A 21,031-nucleotide genomic window follows, 5' to 3' on the forward strand; every position below is an offset into this window, starting at 1 on the left:
TTTGGTTTGCTGAAAATACCAAAGGAGAGGTCATACCTCTGTAGTACACAACATTTTATGGTTCACTTAATGTTTTAACTGATAACAGACCTCCTTTCATTCAGAAAACATGATGAAATAGAGGTTCAAAAAGCTTAATCGTGTGAAAACACTCGTGTTTCCATTTCAAGCAAATATTTTTGCAAATATTATACATTGGACATCTTATTAGACAATTATTCTGAGAAATTTGTGGTCTGTTCCTCCATTGTTTGATCTTAGAAGATGTCATGCATGTCCACGCCAGACTCTGCACCGAGGAACACATTTCTGAATGTTTGTCTCCAGCTTCACAGAGTCCCTTCTTTGATGCAGGCTGCACTGTTATAATAAAATCCCTGAGAGACCAGCTTATTTCATCAAAGTCAATTCACTAACCCTTTGAAACAAGCAAAAGCCCTTCATGTAAAATTTTAAAGTTTTTAACTTTAACATTGGAATAAAAAATGCCATGATGGGATTACAATTATTTAAAATATTTGCTTTTGTGCCATCGCAGTACTCTCTCTGTCAAATCTGTTTCACACTATGACAACACATATCTCTCATTGTGTGAAAGAAACTTGAGGCGACTGTAGAACGGCGGTACATCATTTGCACAAATAATAATTTACATTCTGAAACTACTGCTTTTATTAAAAAAAAAAAAAAAAATGGACCAGTATATGCTGAATTTGATTCGATGACTAATTTTGCAAATTTTTAAGTTCTGTTTTCTTGAAATTATTTATTTATATAGAACACTATTAAAAATGCAATATACTGTAAGATTAAAATGTGATAGCACGCATCATTAAAAGTCATTCAAATATCAAACTGACTGATTACGAAGCCTTCATACAATCACAAGCAAAACAATTCAACATTTATTTCCAATACTGGGAATTTAAAATGACAATAGTGCATTTAACATTTAGGCAAGAAGTGTTAAAGAGTTCTGAAAGCTTCAGGTAGCTTGTTGCTATTATCATTTCCAACCACACAACATATCACTCCATGTACTGTGATACAGGTCAGTTTCACAGCAGTTTGTCATGTTAATGAAGGAAAGAAAACAAGTAATAAACACCAATAATGAAGGCTGACTGCCTCCTGCTCTTAAGGAATACTTAAATAAGACAGCAACATTAGCAGCACTGCCTGTTATTGCCTGAGCATTTATCAATACAACTGGATTCATCAATACACAGCACAGGAGAACGTGCTCAAACAGGCTCCTGATATTTCAGAGCCACGGTCAGTGATATAGATCTAAGTTGCAGAAACTCCAGTCAGTCAAAGGATCAATGATTCAGTCAGAGCCGGTGGACTCTCTGCGAGGATGGCAGGTTAACAAGGCATATGTGTTTTATTCATTTTACTAACAAGGAGGATGACATCTCTTCTCAAGTCACCTGCTGGGAATAGATACTTTTGTGTCATAGACTCCCATTCAACTTCTTTTTTAAACAGTCAATACATTTCTCCACAAGTTATCTCTGTGTGTGTTGTTAGCTAAAGTCTCCTCTTCTTATTAGTTTTCTGGCGGTCCATCTGAAAATCATTCCATCATTACTTGGAAAAGAAGCTTGAAAAAGATTTGGTTTTGGGGGCGTGTCTGTTTGATTGACATGCCCGTGGTCCAATGAGGTTAGGGCTATTGGTGGGCGGGACGTAGTATCGCTGGCTTTCCAATCAGATCAAGTCAGATCCACCGCTCGCTCCCCCCTCCCCCAGCTCGTCCAAATATGGTCACTTCCGGCTTCGAACCGTACGGGACTAGCAAGATGGCCCAGACAAAATCCGAACTCAAGGCCGTTGACAAACGTCACTGGTTGGAACTGAGGAGTGACGAGTTAGTTTCAGGTCTACAAAAGTCCAAAAAGGGAAAGCTACTGGCACTGTTGAGCATCACTACAAACAACCGTTCAGGGATTCTTGATCGACTTGATACAGAATCGGCTGCTAAAAAGTGCTCTTGCTGTCCAAGTGGCTCTTGAAGAACTCCTGGACTCGATCCCACAGGTCCAGCTGGGCCTCAACATGGGCTTTTGGCTCGCCACCAAACAGCACAGCGCTCCCTATGGCCGCATGAATCCCGGACGCACAATAAGGCGTGTGAGGGGCCTCCAGAAAGTGTCCAGCTTTCGGATAAGTGACCAGCTGGAACGATGCTTTGCCGTGATTTCTCAGCGTCGCGGCAGCCTGCTCGGCGAATAAAGCGCTGTTCCAGTTGTGGTCGTCTTCAGAAGCAGCAAACAGGAACTGGCAGCTGGCGCGTTCGATTGGCATCAAAGACGGCTTGTTTGTCTCCAAGGATGGGTCTGTCAAGACGTCGCGGATATCCAGAAGCCCAGAGTCTGTGAATTTGACGTTCTTTATGACATAGGGAAGTGGAGGTATCACAATGTCTTTGTAGTGGAGAGGAATCACTGTATTTGCATTGCAGGCGTTGATACAGACGGTTGCTGAGATCCCAGAGAGAAAAGATGACATCGCCATGGCCAAACCACCGCTATGAGAGATGGATATGATGCCGACCCTGGGACCTTTTACCTGCATACAGAATTATTAGGTTTATATTTAGATTTCCTTTTCTGAAACAGGTGTAGCTCTGCTTATTCACTCCTGACTGCAAGTACATGGACGGTCACTTCAATTAACATCAGTTAATGGATGCTGAAGTGCCAAGTCTCAGCTTTAATTGGAAAACCTTTGCTATTGAGAGAGCTGTTAAGAGAGAGAGAGAGAGAGAGAGAGAGAGAGAGAAAAGGACCAGCTAATGGTCCAAAATCACAGCACTTCATCTGCCAAACATGCCGGGGGTTCTGTTATGGCTTGGGCATGTTTGGCTGCCAATGGAACTGGCACACTGGTATTAATTGATGATTTCACCGCTGACGGTAGTAACGGGATCTCATTAGACCACATTATCATTCTGCATGATCCAAACACACACAGCCAAAACAACCAAAGAGATTTTCAGAGTAAAGAGGACAAGTATCCTCGACTGGCCGAGTCAATCAGCTGATCTCAGACCAGAGTAAAGGATGAAAGACCGACGGCAGGCAAGAGGTTAACTTGTCTGCAGTGACGGACCGGACAAGCACAACCAGGGAAGAGTCAGATGTCCTCTGATGTCCATGCAAAAGATTTTTGACAAAATGTTGAATATAATTTAGTTTGCCTTCATGTATATCTGCCTAATTGCTTTAGGCAATGTGTTAACAGGTGTAAATCTCCATCACGGTTGGCACTCAAAGTGAAAATGCAGAAGCAGCGAGTTGAAAAACTAAATTTGTAGATGTCCCAATACTCACAGTATGGACTATACGTCGTCAGATGTGATGAAATATAAGTTGATCAATAAATAAACTCAAGCTTAAACACAAAAGGGTTCCAAAAAACTGAAAAATGTTTGGAAAATTCTTATAACTAAATTTTTAATTCACTTACTCTGCATGACCAAAAGTCCAAAACTTGAATATTGAATATTTTTTTTATATAAAATTAGTACAAGCAGAACATTTTCACAGGAAGAGGATCAACTGATCAACTAATCATTTCAGCTGTAAAATTATCTTTAATATGCAAGATCTGTAAAGGACTTTAAGTTTGTCACAAATCCATTGCATTGTTGTGACATCTGAAAACAGCCAGTAGATGGCAACACTGGCTCAACAAATACAAACTACAGGTCTGTACTACATCTCATACATTCTTTCTTCATGTTTGAAATTTGTTTTTACAATATTCACAATAATTAAAAACAGTCAACGGTATATGAGAGGAATAAAAATTTAGATTCTGAGACTATAAAATAAATGTGTTTTAATCGTTAATCCTCACCTCTGCTCGTCTCCTCAGATAAGTTACAGCCTCTTCAAAGTACTCCAAATCCAAGTTTGCGGGGTTTTTTGGTAAATCCTGGTAACGCTGATAGGCCAGTGCCAGAACCACAAAACCTTTACTTGCCAAGAGGCTGGCTCTGGGTTCAGTAAGACCTCCACCAAAAAGGTACAGATCCACAATTCCTGGGAATGGACCGTCTCCTGAAGAAGAAAAAAAAAAAACAAGAAAGCAAAGAGCAGTGGAAAGAAGCGCGAGTTAAATACCGACCGTGGTCTAATATGTATTTATCCTTCTCAACTCCAGAGAAGCTCACCTGGTGGTATGAAGAGGACCCCTCGTATTTTGCCCTCCTGCACAGGTATCCTCTTCATCCCCTCCGTCATGTATCCCCTCTCGTTGGTTTCAGATGCTAAGAGCTCACCGGTTTCCTTATTCAGGGCTTGTAACTCCACCAGCGTTGGGCTGAGCACGTTCTTCTTCAGGAGTTTATTGTGGGGCGTTTCTGGCGCCAGGGCCCAGAACAAACCCATGGGCTCCACGCCGGTGTAGCTTCCTCCCAGAGAGGGCGCGCGGCTGACATCCACCCGGCCGGTCTCGTCTGCGGTGTACAAGGCAGAGGCTTTGAAAACCATCCCTCTGTCGTCAACCACTTTGGACCTCAGCTCCACGGCTTTGTGAGCAGCCAGTCCTTCAACTTTTACCTGGACCAGTTTATCAAAGAGGCAACGAACGCTGGGGAGGATTTTCAGGCGGACCTGTGAGTAAGCCATTTCAGTTGTTCAAGGGTTTAGATGGCCTTTACTTTAGTACTGAGGGCACAGCTCTGACGTCACTGCATCTGTGGAGGAGATCAGGAATTAAATGAATGTCACAGCTTTTGCACAGAGAGACACACACACACAAACACACCTCTGAGTGCTATCAAAGGAGAAGTTGTGTTTCTTGTCTTTTATTAAAATATCATTACTGAAACAGTCCGTGTGAGGGATCCTTCCTGATGCTGCAGGCCTTCCTTACACACCGTTCGGTGAAGATGTCCTTGATGGCAGGAAAACTTCACCCAGTGATGTGCTGGACAGTCATAACTACCTGCTGCAGTGCTTTTCTGTCTAAGGTCAGGATGCTCTTTATAATGCTTCTGCAGAAGCATTTGAGAATGGGTGTGTGAATACCGGTCCTCCGCCATCCTCTCCGGAGGTACAGTGCCCTTTTCACAAAGAACGAGGTGTTCAGGAAGAGTTGACTGGGAGACCTGAAGCCGGGCTCCCTCCTCACTGCTGGACCACCTGATGTTCACGGGGGTGTGAAGTCCACAATCACCCCTTTTGTGTTGCTGATGTTTGGAGAGAAAGACTGTTGTTCTTTCACTAGAAGTCCAGCCGCTTCACCTCTGCACGGCTCTCTCGTCAATGTTGGAAATCAGCCCCACAACAATCAAACTTGATGATATGTGATTCGCTATGTGGACTTTCACAAGGTTTAATAATCTTCTTCTGAATGAAGCATTTGAACAATTATTTGATTTTGCAAATGAGATTCAGTAAGTCTGTATATGTATATTATTTTATCTGTATCTGCATATTCAGTATTGCTTAGGTAAGCACCATTATATCTACATTAGCTTATTGTCAAATAAAACAGAAAAATAAATTGAAATACTCAAACAGGCCATCATATTATTTAACAAAAACAGCACATATTCAATGAGACAGCAAGGTGCGTACACAAACATTACTATAATAAAGCTTATTAAAGTGCAATATATGGGCAAATATAGCGATGACAAGATAATGGCATGTATCTAAATAGACATCCCCATGCGTACGATTGAATGAACCTTTCACCCAGAAAAGACAGTCACATGTTAAAAGTAAAGGTGATCGGTCTACCTACGTTTGGCACGCTTTGGTCTGCTCATGACAGCACGGGATTAAGAAGAAATGCAGTGAGGGTCTCCAACTAATGCAGCAGAGTGCATTCAAGGACAGAAGGACAGGACACGGTTTAACTGGGTGAAGGGTCAAATCCCCGGATTAAAAAAAACCCCAGAATAAGAGATAGTTAACTGGCACCCACAACACAAAAGCCAAGTTCCCATGAAGCCTCGACTCCTTCAGCTGTTGTGGTTTCATATTAGCTCTGTTTTTTTTTTTTTTATCTTAACTGTGGTTTTGTTTTTCTTTCCCGTTTTTGTTTTGAAAAAAAACCAAAAAACAACGAACGAGTGGAGTGAATCATAATTCGGTCATGGTGCAAATTTCAACATTTAAAGCTATACATACTGTCTCCTGGCCAAGCGTACCTGTTAACTTCCCAGCATTAACTTGTGTACAAACACGACGTCACAACGGAAGCAGCAATCACCGAGGAGGAAGCAACCGGGCGCAACCACTTTCCCGACGGAGGGGTGGGGGAGTCCGGTTTTTGGGATGAGCCGCTTATGTTGTGTTTTGTCTTATGATTGTGTAATTTCCTCTCACACTTGAAAGGGTGAATGTCAATATTTATTCATTGTGTGTATTAAAATTTAAATGATAAAGAAGTTTAAACGGGGTTTCCCCCCTTTTCTGTGTAACCCTCCAGATTTTCGGAGGTTAACGCAGCGAGATCATTTAATTTGGCTATTTTCTAACATAAAAGAAATAATAATTTATTTTTTTTTAAAAAACCCATATATTTTATCTTCATTGTTAACAATTATTTATTTGCCAGCAGATATGTTCATGTCAGAAACCAAAATATGTAGGTAGAAAGGCAATGCAACCACTAGATGCCAGCATTAGCTTGATGCAATAACAATAGAAAGGCCTGAAAGGTTAGTTCAGTCCTCCTGTCTGCACAGGAGTAACATACAAATTTTAATCACCTAACACAGTGTCCCTACATGTCCCAGTCTTATCATACCGACCACAACAAGACGAGGACAGCACATGATATGAAACTCATTTACATTGCGTGTATTTCCCTACGGAGGAGATGATCTGATTAGATGTTGGACCAACTTACTGCATATATTTTCATTTTAATGAGACAACTGGTTCATCATGCAGGTGTCATCTCAGATAATCTTTACAGGTCTCAATGACATGTCAAGGTGTAATGCTGGAGTTTTATCCTATCAAACAGTGGCTGGCAGGTGCTAGGATTTTAAATCCTTTGCTATCACGAAGATGGCTTTTAAATGAGGAAATAAATCTTCAATAGACAGCAGGGGGGTATAAACGGAAAACAGTGAGCCAGTTGTAAAGTGAAAATAAAAAGTGGACTTAACAACTAAGCAGAAACAACAAACTTGTAAACATACAGCTTGAACAAATCTATGGTTTTCAAAAATAATGATCTCTTATTGGACATTGTTTCATTATGGCACCCTGGTGTGCATTTTTTTTTTTAATTTATTTTTTACAGAAGAGCCTCTTTAGTTACTGCTGGGTTATGAGTTTCCCTCCGACTGCATGAAGTGATTTATATGACTGGAGTGAATCTAAGAGGATAAGTAACAGATTACTGTATGATATGGATGAAGTTATCCTCACATTAAAGCCAAATCCAGTTTATATCTTCCTAGTCAACATTTGTCTGTAATAAACCTTATTTGGACACCGTAGCTGCTCAATATATTTCATTGGTCCAGAAATTAAATTCTCCTTCATTTTTATAGAACGATGGCTAAGGATGACATGATTGTTTCAATGTTGTCAGATGCTGATTAACTCTTTTATAGCACTCAGGAAAAAAAAAAAAAAGGGTGACAGCCTCTTTTAATGCACGTTTGCAGTGATGCATTATGTATTGCAAGGTTACAGTGAAAATTACAAGTGAACTGTATTTATTTAAGTGATCTCAAATTTATCACCTTTTCCCTTCTTAAAGAATAAAAGGGAAGTTACCGCCAAGTCACTTCTCATTAGGACAGCAACTTTAATAAAAGAGATGAATATTATTCTGCTAATATTTTTGTTGCTTTAAACGTTTTTGTCTCATCGGGATCATAAATAGCGGACTTTTAAGACATCTTACATGAGCTTAAATTCGCACAAAATAAAACAAAATACGCCACAAAACACGCAGTGCTATTACCAGGTTAAGACAATTGCAGTTTTTAATTGGTTTGTATTTTTCTTTTTTTCTTGAGTCTTTTGTCTCCGAACCGAATGCTGTGCTTTTATTTTGAAGTCGAACCTTATGGTTGGCTTGACAACATTTGGACCCGCCCTTTTTTTTTTTTTTTTTTTTTTTTTTTTACAGGGGTAGCCATGGAGACCGCGCGAGAGCGAGGCAGCCCTGTAGAGTTCTCAGCGAGTGTTTCCGCTCACCTAAAATAAAGAACTGGCGAGTCGAGGACCGGGAACAAGGGAGCGGGACCGACGGAACTAGACGACGAAAACCTTGTGTTTTTACACCGTTTTTACCCCCACATTTTAGTCTGGGTGTCTCCGTTTACACGACCATTAATGCCTCGAATGTGAACCAGAGAGAGGAGAGCTCGCTGCTGGTAACCTTTACATTGGTGAGTCTTGTCGCTTTTTTTTTTTTTTTTTTTTTTTTTTTTTTCCGCAAGCTAAGCAAACATAGGCCACTACGAGACCTCTTTTGCTTTCTCCTTCTCCCTTCCGTCTTATCCGTATTTATTGTATTACATGACAAAAAAAAAAAACAGGAAATAAAACGTCGACTTGTCACGGTGGATAACTAGTTGTCAATTTTGTGTTCGTCAACTAACGAGGTGTGTTTGTTAACTGGGCTAGCCTGTGATCTCTGGAAAAAAAAAAAAAAAAAACCCGTCGTTAAACGTTTGGATAATTGCCTTATTTTGTTTATGTCAGCTGGATATAAGTGTTAAGTACGTAGCAAAAATAAATAAAATAAACCACAGAAACGTCTCGAGTTGCTGGTTAGTCACGTCAGTTGCAGTCAACAGCTGTAACGTTACTGTATTGTTACATTTGGTCACGTGAACAACACAAGGAAACGAGTCTGCTCGGTGATTGTTTTTTTATGGTGCATATAAAAAGACTTGAGTAATACAACATATTTAATGGTTGTACGTCCGGCTATGTTACTTTCTTTGAACAGGGCTGGGTCGTATCTGTCTTTGTTTTTAAATTCGGCTCTGTGTGTGTGTGTGTGTGTGTGTGTGTGTGTGTGTGTGTGTGTGTGTGTGTTGGCAGCCCACCACACTCTTTGTTTAAATAGCTCGCAGTACAGTTGCACGTGTCGGAGCGTGTGACTGTGCTTTAGGACGGCCGGGGAGGCAGTGAGTGGACCACGTTTGATCCCGTTGCAGAGACGCAATAATCGGGGAGTTTTGAGGGCTTCTTTCCGGAAGATATTCCCAAAAGTGGAGTTTCCCACCCACTCGCTTTTGTTCCAGTAAAAAAAAAAAAAAAGTTTGAGTCGTTTCCTGTTTGCGGGGCAGGCTAAGATGTGACACTTTAGCCGTAGCAGAGGGCAGACAAGTCCAGATGTGAAATGCTGTTGTGTTTACACCGGAGAACAAAGTCAGATCCAGGTCCAAAATGTTCCCTTTTACAAAAAACAAGTCAAGTATGCTGTGTTTAGCATCAGACCTTCCAATGTTTTGATCAAGTCTTTGTGCACCATCTTGTTTGTTGTTTTGGGGCCAGAAATATGATAAAAGAGATATTGTGCCATTCCTACGGCGGTAGCTGGTTATCCAGCTCTGCCTTCTTTGCTGTAACATTGGGTTTTTTGTTGGATTAGCTAAAAAACGGACCATCCTGTCAATGATTTCTGTTCCCACAAAAATCAAACCTGCTGTCAGCCAGCATTTTCCTGCCTGCTGGCTACGTTGTTGAACTAGACGATGTTCACTGACCACACAGTATGTTGTTTGCACTCAGCCATTTCTCAATTTTCTCTCTAGAAGTACCATCTCTGGTGTTGGCACTTATTCAATGTGGAGACATTACAATAACTTCAGCGAGGCGATGGGCTTTCTTCCACACCCTGATATTTCATAATGCTATAACGCCAGCGAGTTACAGTATTATAAGTGCTCAACAATACCCAGCGTGTGTCTGGTTCTTAGCCTACTTTTGTTGACACAGTTGTTACGACAGCTACGAGATGTTTTACTTCTCTGAGCTGATTGAGGTTATATTTCTGGTAAATGATCACAATCACTCGTTGTTCCGCGTTACTCTTTTTGTTTTTACACCATGTACATGTCCTGGCTTTTACAGAATAGCTGGCAGATAAACAAATATGCGGCCTTAATGGCTCTCAGTTTGAAAGACTTTGTGTTATTCCAGGGACATTTTTATAATCCCAGTATTGAGAGGCATTTTCTGTTTGACAACATATGTAGAGAAAACACATTGCGAGTAAAGACAGGAAAACTGCATTTCGTTTGAATTCTCCTCTCAAGATTTCCCTTCCTTTCACCACTGTCATCATAGTAAACTCGTGTTTCTCTCATTTTTAGTGAGTTTACCCTCTTATTATTCTCCCGTTGGTGCCTCCTCTCCTTGCGTCCGTTCCTTCTCGCTTCTATCTTAATTTTCTCCCCCGTCTTTCTGTCTGTTTCTGTCCCCCCCCCCCTCCTCCTGGCGGCAGTACGCAGGGATGCTGAGGCGCTGTGGGGCTTAACGCTATAATATTCCTAACAAAGGGTCCTTTCTCTGCCGCCATGCAGAGCCCCATCTCTGGGCTCCCTCCGCAGGCCCACGCAGGCTCCGCCACCGGCGGCAGCAGCAGCAGCAGCACTGGGGCCTATCGGGTGGAAATCTCCTCTCGGCTGTTTCTTTGGCACACTGAGTGCTCTCTGTTCCCGGACGCATGCCTGCACTGCTGCTCTCCTTGGCTCCCTTTGCATTCCAGGAGCCCCGGGCAGCTGAGAAACTGCAGTAGCAGCCTGCTGGCTGACTGGTCGTCTCACTGGTGTGTGAAGTGGAGAGTTGCATAGTTTTTTTTTTTTGTTTTTTTTTCCCCTCAAGTGGAGGACTAAACAGAGAAAGTATTTATTCTCTTAAAACCTCCACTTCTTTAATGCACTGGGTCAAAGTATGGCCCACAGATGCGACATCTTAAAACCCTGTAGATGGTCATTTTGCTGTCATATAATACAGGAAAAAAAAAATGCCCACACAGGGGAAGCTGGAATTAGCATGTTTGGCATTTTTGCTTGTTAAATACCTTCAATGATTATAACGATCATCAAAGTCGTCTAATTTCCGTGTTCTGTTAATATGACGGTGAACTGCAGATTTACAATTTTCCACAATGCCCTACAATGGCTAGTCTTGCCACTTTGTGCCCTTGTGACAGAGATTGCTCTTTCTGTATTGTTTAGGGGCAAAGTCAAGTGATCAAACTGAATATGCCTAATTGAGCACATGATGTTGGCATTACATCTTCATGTATTTGTTTTCTGAGGCAAATTTTCCAAAACTCAACTCATTTTAGAATTATCAAAAGTAGTCATAATGCAATAATGGTTTAAATGTCAATGACGGAGCTATTTAAATACATGCTGCCGAACCTAAATGGCAAATTTGGATCTTGAAAAAGCCAAATTTTACCTGGCTACATGCAGCAGCTGGCAGGAAGTGTTTGTTTATGTGGTTTGATGCAAAATAGTGTTCCAGAAAAATGTCTTCAACTTTAAAATAGCACCACATTCGTTAATGTCATGTGTCAAGCTCAACATCTTTGGCAGCGTCTGACAGGAAACCCACGCAGTTGCAAGTTAGGTTGACATCCAAACTCGAAATATTCCTGTGCTTTCGCTGTCAAACTGCCAGCTGTGTTTTTAATCAATTAAAGGTATGAGCATAAAGTCGGTGCATTAAAAGATCTGCAAAAATGTCTTTAAGGCTCAGTTATATCTTGTTATAGCTAATGATATGCTGTATTTTGTAGTTCACCTTAGCATAGAGTTAACGACTTTCTCCTTTCTCAGACTCTCTTGTGTAAAAGCAATTAAGATAATTCTGCTTAAGTTTTCATTTTGCAGATGTACTGACTAGTCAATACTCTGCCCTCAGCTCTTTTTCGAAGGTTAGTCCTGCATTATAAATGCCACCCCAAGCAGTTATTTACACCCCAACAAGTGTAGTTTGTTGTCCTGCCTTTGACTTTTGTTTGCCCATGATATTTCGAAGAGATTAATTTGTCAAGAAGACCATCTATCTATATAGCACAGGCCTGTGCAGCCTCTGTGCTCTGATCCCAGTGTGGACAAATGACAAAGCATCTCTGGAGCAAATGGCTGGCACAGGTCTCCTGCATGTGCTTTTGACTAGCTGCCCTTTGGCTCGACGCAGCACCCAGACTGTCCTGCCAAAATTGACTTGCGTCACTCTCTCCCACCGGCCGGCGCCACGGGCAGGTACGCCTCGCCATCCTGCTCCCCGGGGACATCAGAAAGGTGGCGGGCAGTAGCGAGCCGCTGCTCGTGTTTGTTGGAAATTTGCTGGTAATTTTAAATGAAGTTGATCATCATGGGCAATTTCAAGTGTAGCGCAGTCCAGTACAGGAAGCACTGACAAATTGCCTAAAAGGTGCCAAAGTTGCCAAAGCATATTTATAGCCTCAGTGCAAAAAAAAAGAGGACTAACGAGCTTTGGGCTGCACCGAGAAAGAAGCTGCGTTTTGATTTGTTGATCTGTCAACCTGATCAACTAAACAAGGTCTGCATTGTCTGTGATGCAGAGTCACCCCCTCCCCCCCTCCCGGCATGCAGTGTGTATGTTATCAGCCAACCTGTGTGTGTGTCATCGCGGTCCGGGTTGTCCGTGGCAGTGCCAGCGGTCACGCGGCCGATCTGCAATTAAATTTGCGGCCCTCTAAGTGCAGCCACGCCATTACCGTAGACTGTAGCGCCGCAGCCTTTTTTGTAATGGGCCCCTCTGCCATCTCTTTAAAATATCCTGCCTGCCAGTCGGCTAATTGCCCACAAAAACGTAGCCGCTGCTACTCCTCCATCCCCGATCTCTCTGATGCAACATAACCGACGCGCTGTGCACCTGCCTCTCATTTACGTAATGATAGTGTACGTCTGTCTCGCTGCATCCACCCAATCAACCGATGGACGCTTTATAGAAGTTAGTTAGTTTGGCGTCGTGGAGAAATATTTGCGGCGAGGGAACGGGGGATGTTTTTGTCCATGTGCATTTTATCCCACGAATGCTGTTTAACCGTAACTCATGGCAACTCTTATCTCCTTCCTGCTTTCTTTCCTCCGCTGTCGTACAGCTGGCCCCACAGAACCAGATGTTTGATTTTTACGTGTGCGTGTTTTACATTTGCAGCAGAGATCTCACCTACGCCGTGCTAACGTAAGAAAAGAAGAAGAAGAAGAAGAAGGAAAAAAAAAAACAGATCGCGGTGAAAACATCGCGTGCCGTCTGTAATAAGTGGCGCAAGAAACAAAACGGGAGCTGTTTGCACTGCTATAATTGTCTTACACTGGCTGTACGAGATATATTAGTCGTTACGAAATACAGGAGACATTTGAAAAGGAGTGCCTAATGCGGTAATCTCTGCATAATTCATCCGTTAAACTCAACTGCGGGAAACGACCTGCAGCATACGGTGGAGTAGCATCACAACGGAGATGACCAAAGTGTGGCGTTTGTTTATCCTTCCGCGGTATTCCATCTACATATTCCATTTGAGGAGTTCCTGCAGCAAAAGTGTTTGTTCATGTGCATTTATAAATTATAAACAAATTGCTAAGTCCTGCAAATATCTGAAGTTCCGCTGATGCGGACTGCCTTAAGAGCACGGAGCGGCCTTGAAGTCATGAACCTATGGAAATTATACTTATTTTATGATGAAGCTACAGTAAAATGCAGCTTCTTCGACAAAACTCCTTCTTTTTTTTAATTTATTTTTTGTTGTTTTTGTTTTGCAAAAGCTGCAGTCGTAATCGCTGTAAAACTCGACGCTGACTCTCCGTCGCACCGTCCTCGCCTCGCTGCCCCCTGACGTTGCTGCCTCATCGGCAGCGGGGGATCCGTTTCCTCGCGACGTCGCCTACAACGGAGTGCGTCGCTCGGTTCGTTTAGTTCGATCGTTCGTGCCGTCGTCAGCAAACCAATTGTGTTTACCGACGTGCAGCGCGGGGGCCTTTTCTCCGTCTCTCTTCCCGTCTACGTACAGTGACGATCTCCCTGTATTCCCTCCTGTTCTCTCTGTGTTGCTTCTGGTTACGTAATCCTCGCTGAATGTTGATAGTAATCCGTGTGTTGCCCCCCCCCCCCCCCCCCCCTCCCCAATCCTCCCTCTCTCTATCCCTTCATCTCTATCTCTATCTATGTGGCCTGGACAGGTTAAGCCGTAGAGGACTCTCCCTGGTCGTCGGAGGAAAAGATGTGCGATGGAATGGTAGCGTTTCAGACGAGAGCCCTGTCATCCTCTTCCTCCTCCTCCACCTCCTCCTCCTCCTCCTCCTCTCGAGTCCACAGGCTGGCTGCCTTCGCGCTTCTCCTCCTCTTCATCCTGCTCCCTCATGGTCACGCATCAGGTAAGTCACAGAGAAACACACATGCGCACCTTTTTTCTCTCTCTCTCTCTCTCTCTCTGAGGCCGTTTGCCCTCACACGAGTAAAACCGCCATCTTCGCCCGTCTCCTGTGAATTGATGGAGGTTATTTCCACCCGCGCCCTGCAGGTCAGTTAGATTACACTGGCTTCCTTTACCCTTGTGGTCGGTCAGGTTGCTCTGCCTCAGAGCGGCAGCTGAGCGCTCAGATCCCACACACTCCGTGTATCCATTCACCGTCCTAATGAGTCACAACACAACGTCCGCTATCGAGTGAAACAGAGAGATGATGTTGTCTGCGGTCAGGCTGCTGTCATAAGGCCTTAATCAACCGTGACATTTAGCGTCCTCTGAGAGCTCTTAGCACGGCCAGCCAACTTTGTTTACGAACCCTCAAATCAGGTTTTTATGTTTTGGAACCGAGGTCCGAGATGATTATCTTTGAATGTGAAGTGTCAGGTTTTCAAATGGAGCCGATTGTCTAATGGAGGAAAATGTGGTTTTCATGTGGAATATAAAGTAAACAATCCAGATATTTATCAAACACTGCAGGACTTCCAGATCTTGTGTCCTTTTGTTTCCTCTAAAGGAGTAAAATGATGATGGCGTGGACTTGCTGAACCCTTTCACTTGTGCCAGCTTTCCTTTCACTTCAGCCCTCTGATCCCCCCCCCTTTACACACACACAAACACACCCTACCTCTTCACACGCACTACACACACACACACACACACACACACACACACACACACACACACACACACACACACACACACACAAGCCAGCTTGTGAAATGTGCCAGATGTCCTTGCCACTGAGAGCAAACGGACTCTGCATGTGTGAATAAGTAAACGTGTGTGTTAGGGGTGATTTAAGGCTCTGGGATGTTTAGAAGTGTTAATTGATTTTCTTTCTTTTATGCCTTAAATAAATAGATGTGCTTATGAGAGTGTGAAACAGCAACAGAAGGAATATAAATTGAGAGAGATGGGCACGGGAGGAGGGCACTGCTCTCTCTCTCTCTCTCTCTCTCTCTCTCTTATGTAACACACATGATTCACGTAGAGCCCAGAGGGGTTGGTTATCACGCTCACGTTCTGTGTCCAACACACACACACACACACTGTCTACGAATACCAACAGAAATGTGTCCTCAAATCCCCAGCCCACGTGCTCAGGGTACTGTACGTGTGTGTGTGTGTGTGTGTGTGTGTGTGTGTGTGAGAAATCCTGTCTTTCTGTTTGATTTACACACTCCGCTTATTTGTGGATCTCCTATAAGGATGTCGGCAAATATTTTGAGCCCCTGTATCAAAAGATAATCCCTGTTTGCGACTGTTGGTGCGTTACATAAGGAAAAATGCACCCCAAACCATTTTTTTTTAATACCCAAGATGCACCTGTGCCAGTCAAATACTGGAAAAGGACAGACAGTTCTCTAGACCCCCGATACCAGGCGTAAAGTCTAAAGCCTTGTAGACCTATTATCTCATCAGCAGACCCAGTTAAACAAACTTTTTATTTTCTATGATATTTATTTCTTTATTTCTTTATTTTATTTTTTTTTTTTTAAATTGTCTACTTTTGTTTTCATGTTGACGCTATTTTTCTGCTGTAAATAACTGCTTTTCAGCAATTTAATGGAAAATCCCAGATGGGGCTTTGAGTGAACTAATAAAAATCCAAAGGTTAATTTTAGGCATTGACGTAATATTTATAGCATAATTACTTCCTTATGGTGCAGAAGGCCGTATCTGTGCTGACTCACTGTTCAAGAGTTGTGGCTCTTCAAAATGGTGTACAGCACTTGATATTTGCTCTCTTGCATTAAATGAACATAAGCAACATATTATTAATACCAGTGGCTGACATTGTACTGAAACAGATCTTTTCCCTAACCTGTTAATGATGAATGAATACAGTATTTCAAATTTCTGATGAGTGTTTTGGGGCTATTTTACATTCAGGCACTGAAGTATGAACTTAAATATTTAATCAAACATCACAAGAAACTTATATGGAGGAATGAAACATTTACAGCCTTTGCTCCACAATAACCGAAGCAACGGGAAGAAAAGCTATAAAATATTTTTCAAGCAGAACTCACGGCCAAGAAAAGTGATTCTAAGTAAGGCGAACATAAATGCACGTGTGCAAACATGATCCAGCAATTATTGTGTTCAAAAATTATGCTGTTTGTATTGCAGCATTTACAGCTTGCAAGTATGAAATCAAATCTATAATTAGACGCATCAAGTGAAGATAAAGCACTCAGTTTATAGTCCTCATTGGTGGCTTCATTCCCTGGGCTCTCTCTCTCCTGCTCACTATACATAATTCACATAGGTAATCCCTTGACGTGTTCCAGGGATGGAGATTGCCGTGGAAATTTCATGAATATGAAATTTCATCTGTGCTGACAGGCCTATTCCAGACTCATACAAATAGCAGTCTGCTGTATGAATAGAAATGGATAATATAAAATATATACTGTAGTCCATTTGCATAGCCGAGCCAAACCAAACACCTGATACTAGATTAAAGCGCAGAGCGGCGTCATCAATTTTTTTTTTTTGTTGCTCTGTGGAGGTTTATGTGCCGCTCCTGGTCTTTTTGTGGATATTACTCTCGTGGCCTTTAGGTGATGGGGAACCAGATGGAGAGGCAGGATGACAGACAGCAAAGGTTGAAATACGCTTTCCCCATTTTTTTTGGGGGGGGGGGGTCGTTTTGAAAAATAAAAGAAAGGAAAAAGCTTTACGCTTCTGCATTGTTGAGTTCATGTTCTCTCTGGAAAAGTCGGCACAACAATCTCGTGCAATTGTTAATACGCTCTGTTAGGAAGTAGTCTCGGAGCCGAGGTATTTTTAGAACCAGTCGCAGTCCAAGTCATGTCGTTTTTATCTGTCGTTCAGCTGTTCTTTGTAAATGAGATTACCAGCAGGCTATCTGCTGAGTCGATGTAAATGGCTCTCTCGGATTTGTGTTTGTGATTACGGCACATGATTACATTTGTGTTTATGAATCAGGACATTCTTCCAAAAGTAGCAACAATGCCGAGGAAAACATCCTGTTCACTGAAGCCGGGCGCCAGTAAACAAACACGGCCATAAAGCAGCACCTTCGGGTCTTGAGTACACGCAAAAAGGGATAAGCGGCATCAGTCGGGAGGATTTTCAGGGCACAGTGCAAGTGTCGCTCGTTTCATGTCTTTTCTGAGACTGTCTGACATCACGCTTACGTCGGCTGCGTAGAGCTCGGTTCCTAATATGGTGTCAATTTCTAACAGTGAGCCTTTGTGGTTTGTTGCAGAGGAAGTGGGCCCAGACAGTGAGTCAGAACTGGAAGAGTAAAGATGAAAACTCGGAGCACGAACAGAGTCGTTTCACACGATCACACACACACACACACACACACACACACACACACACACACACACACACACACAGACAGACACACCGTGTTTTCTGCTCTTAACAGTGTTGCATGTCAGGAGGCAGAGAGGCGCGAACTCTCCTTCTGGGTCCAGTTAGATAGATAAATGTGGCCCTCTGAAACCCATTGTTCTCCGAAGTTGACTTAAAGCTGTACATGAAAGTGCCGGCGAGTACCAGAAGTCTCCCACAAACGAGCCCGCTGTGCGCTCTGTGTGACGGTGACGTTAATGTATGTTCATGTGTGAGAACGGGAAATGACCCCGAGAAGAAAAGGGAAAAAAAAGAAAGAAAAAAAAGTGGAGTCATTGGATAAAGAAAATAGCAGAGTGAAAGGGGAGGAGGGCGAGACGGGGAACAGAGAGCTGTCTTTCTAATTTCCTTTGGGCTTTGGGTTTGTTTTGGACAGTTGATTGTTGGCCATTCATGGCGAGAGTTGAATACATTTTTTTTTTTTCTCTCTCTGCCTTTTCAAGGGCTATTGCACAGACAGATCCTTTTTTTTTTTTTTTTTTTTTTTTTTTAATTTTTGGCAGGTCTTGAATCAGTGTTGCAGGACCAGCCCAAGGATTTCAGTATTTCATTTCTCGAAAGCTGAGTTTCAAGTCTCAAGGAACAAGACTTGACAACCCTTCCTTTCTCTATAATAACGGAGTCGACTCCGGCGGCTAGCGTAGCGTCATTACTCCGACCACAGAGGAAAATATCTGAATGAGCCATGCCTTACTTTCTGGCATCTTCGAACAGTTGTAGCCTATGAAACTTGTTGCTCTCTGTTGCAACCAAATGCTGCGTGTATAGCAAAAAAAAAAAAAAAAAACTGTCAGACTGTCTGCCCTGCACATTAGTGGAAAGTCTGCTAGATAGACTGGGGTTTGCAAACATTGCAACCCGGGGGAGGGAGGAGGGGGAGGGGTTTTTTTACAGTGGTCCCCTGTGCAATTAACTGTTCAGAATAGCCCCCTGAAGTCCTATTAGCGAGGCGGTTTTGCAGGCACGCAGGAATAAAGCAACACATTGGCTACTGGCTCATCTCTGAAATGTGAGAACAAAGGGGGCTTTTAGGGTTTTTTTTGGAGGCTCTGCAGCCCAAAAACCCCAGCGAGCTGCAGCTCCTCCAGATCGCCAGTCAGCAATTAGGCCTGCTAACTCACTATACATGCGTGTGCATGTGACTGAGTGCACTGAGCACAACGCAGCCCCCCCCCCCCCCCACCCCCACCTTTTAGTTTTTTTTTTTTGTATGATGTCTCAGTTCTTTCCTTTTCTCTCTCTCTGACTGTCTTTGAGGCTGCGGCCATTAGCCAGGTGAGACTGGAGCCCATTAGCAGCGGTGAGGTCGAATCCATCAGTCTCTCTCTCTCTCTCTCTCTCTCTCTCTCTTTCATTACCTGTGTTTATCACTTGAGCCGTCACTCTCCGTTCTCACCCCGCGTTCCTTTACCAGCCCTCCCCAACCAATCGAGCCCCCAAAAGGGAAACTTTTAAGCGCCTCACCAGGCAAAGAGACACTCCGTGGAAACGGATACTGCAGTGCGGAGAGGCGACGCGAGTCCACCTCGTTCACTTTTTTAAAGTGTCGACCGGATGGTTCCTTTACTGGTGAAGATCCCAGACGGTCAGGATTACTGTTAGCTACACACGCTGCCGCCCGGCCCGCTAATACGCAGCTTAAAGAATCGGATCTTCATATTTTTTTTATTTTTTTTTGGACTCTGATTTTTGTTGTTGTTGCCATTTCGCCTGTCTCCGTATGAAACGTTCCCACCGATACGACTAGATGTGCACTGCGCTTACCGTCCCGCTGTCATACCCGAGTAGCCTTTCACTAATGACAGGTGCTGCAGAGTAAAGGCTAATGAATGTCAAAGCAGGGAGTGGTGGCACTGGCAACATCAACCGTCAAACGTGATCCCGCGGAGCCGCCTTTATAACGAGGCTCTCACTGTTTTCTCTTCAGGCTGAACGCGTAGCATGTCGTGTTAAAAAAAACAACAACAAAAAAAACAAAACCTACGCAGTTGTTATTATTAACAAACAGGGAGGATGGGGAGGGGTTTTGGCCTCTCGTTAGAAATTGAGGACGTTTTTTTTTTTTTTTTTTGAAGCCACATTAAGGCCGGGGAGAGGAGAGGCTGTTTGTAAATTGTTTTCCAGTGAAATGCGTGTGGTTGTCTGAAGCAGCAGGCAGTCATAATGATTTCCAAAGGGCCTCATCCGAGGGACCAGCCCGCTGAGTAGAGGACATCTCTGACTAATGAGCTGCTAAATATATCCCCCCAGTCTCTCCTGTCTGCTGTTGCTTTTCCTGCCGCTTTTTCTTTCACATGTTTATTCACACTTTTTTCTTTCGTTTCCAGGAGGTGGGTTTGTTTTTTCATCACCTTCACACAGTCTTTGTAATTTTGTTTTGTTTTTGCATTTGCGTTGTTGAGCTGCCTTCTTCAAACCTTGCTAAAGTGAATGTTCACATTAATCTCAGTGACCTTTTTAAAAAAAAAAAAAAAAATGTAAATCTCTGTTCGCTTTCCCTTTTTTTTTTTTTTTTTTTTTTTTTTTTTCTTTCTGTCTCGTTTCCTCCCCCTCCTGTCTCACCTCCACTTTGATGTGTCTTTCAGGCCCACCGACCGTGGGCTGTTTCTTCGTCACGCCGCACCGCATCTTGTTCAAACGAGTTCGTCAGCTCGCACGCGAGGATCCGAGCGTCCCACGCGCATATGCTGAATTTGCCAGCGATTGAGACATCCGAGCTGTGTCAGACCGTGAGCGACCGTGATCAACGCTCATGCCGCGGGTGCGACATGAACGGTCTTGCGCAGCGGCGTGGCAGGAAAAATGTGGTTTCGTAATGACAAGCTGAAGGCTCGGGGTTCATTCGCTTCACCCGTTCTCTGTGGCTTTTCTCCGTTTCCCCACAAAACACAAACCCGGAGTGCGCGACGTGCATTGAAAACATCCCTATCTTGCTCGCTGGCTCAGTCGGTGCGACCGAGACAAATAAAGGTGCACTTCCTGCAGCTGCTTCGCGATGAAGCTCCCAGCGGTTCGCCGTTGGTAAGTTTTTAACGTGCTTAGTTTGGACTCACTTAAAACAACCGACACGGCTCGACTTTAGCGCAACGACAGCCCATTTGAAGCGGCAGCCATCGCCTTCGGGGCCCAAAGTATTGACGGTCGGTGGATTACAGACCGGATCGTGCGTAACGTTCATGCCGCG

General features: G+C 43.4%; 2 protein-coding genes across 6 annotated transcripts in view; one reads left to right on the forward strand and one right to left on the reverse strand.

Moving 5' to 3' along the window:
* Nucleotides 1-828: 828 nt before the first annotated feature.
* acot20 (acyl-CoA thioesterase 20) lies at nucleotides 829-6,248 on the reverse strand. Of its 5 annotated transcripts, none has more exons than XM_069161814.1 (5): nucleotides 6,173-6,210; nucleotides 5,764-5,829; nucleotides 4,184-4,708; nucleotides 3,868-4,070; nucleotides 829-2,574 (listed from the first exon to the last, which is right to left on the reverse strand). In XM_069161814.1, exons 3-5 carry the CDS (start codon nucleotides 4,638-4,640, stop codon nucleotides 1,984-1,986), a joined length of 1,251 nt encoding a protein of 416 aa, XP_069017915.1. In that variant the 5' UTR covers nucleotides 4,641-4,708; nucleotides 5,764-5,829; nucleotides 6,173-6,210; the 3' UTR covers nucleotides 829-1,983. The 5 variants fall into 5 exon arrangements, with proteins under 5 accessions (XP_069017915.1, XP_069017913.1, XP_069017916.1 ...); XM_069161812.1 differs by having other exon boundaries at nucleotides 5,947-6,193; XM_069161815.1 differs by lacking the exon at nucleotides 5,764-5,829 and having other exon boundaries at nucleotides 6,173-6,248.
* Nucleotides 6,249-8,138: 1,890 nt separating this feature from the next.
* The window catches only part of susd6 (sushi domain containing 6), a 30,974-nt gene continuing 18,081 nt past the window's right edge, over nucleotides 8,139-21,031 (forward strand). Inside the window, exons 1-2 of the mRNA XM_069161651.1 lie at nucleotides 8,139-8,380; nucleotides 14,168-14,362. Of these exons, the coding sequence (XP_069017752.1) occupies nucleotides 14,209-14,362 (154 nt within the window). The 5' untranslated portion in view covers nucleotides 8,139-8,380; nucleotides 14,168-14,208. The remainder of the gene's footprint in view (nucleotides 8,381-14,167; nucleotides 14,363-21,031) is intronic.

The sequence above is a fragment of the Embiotoca jacksoni genome, unplaced genomic scaffold (genome assembly GCF_022577435.1).
Source record: "Embiotoca jacksoni isolate LCO1_2020_lvr unplaced genomic scaffold, fEmbJac1.0.p SCAF_29, whole genome shotgun sequence".
Taxonomy (NCBI): domain Eukaryota; kingdom Metazoa; phylum Chordata; class Actinopteri; family Embiotocidae; genus Embiotoca; species Embiotoca jacksoni.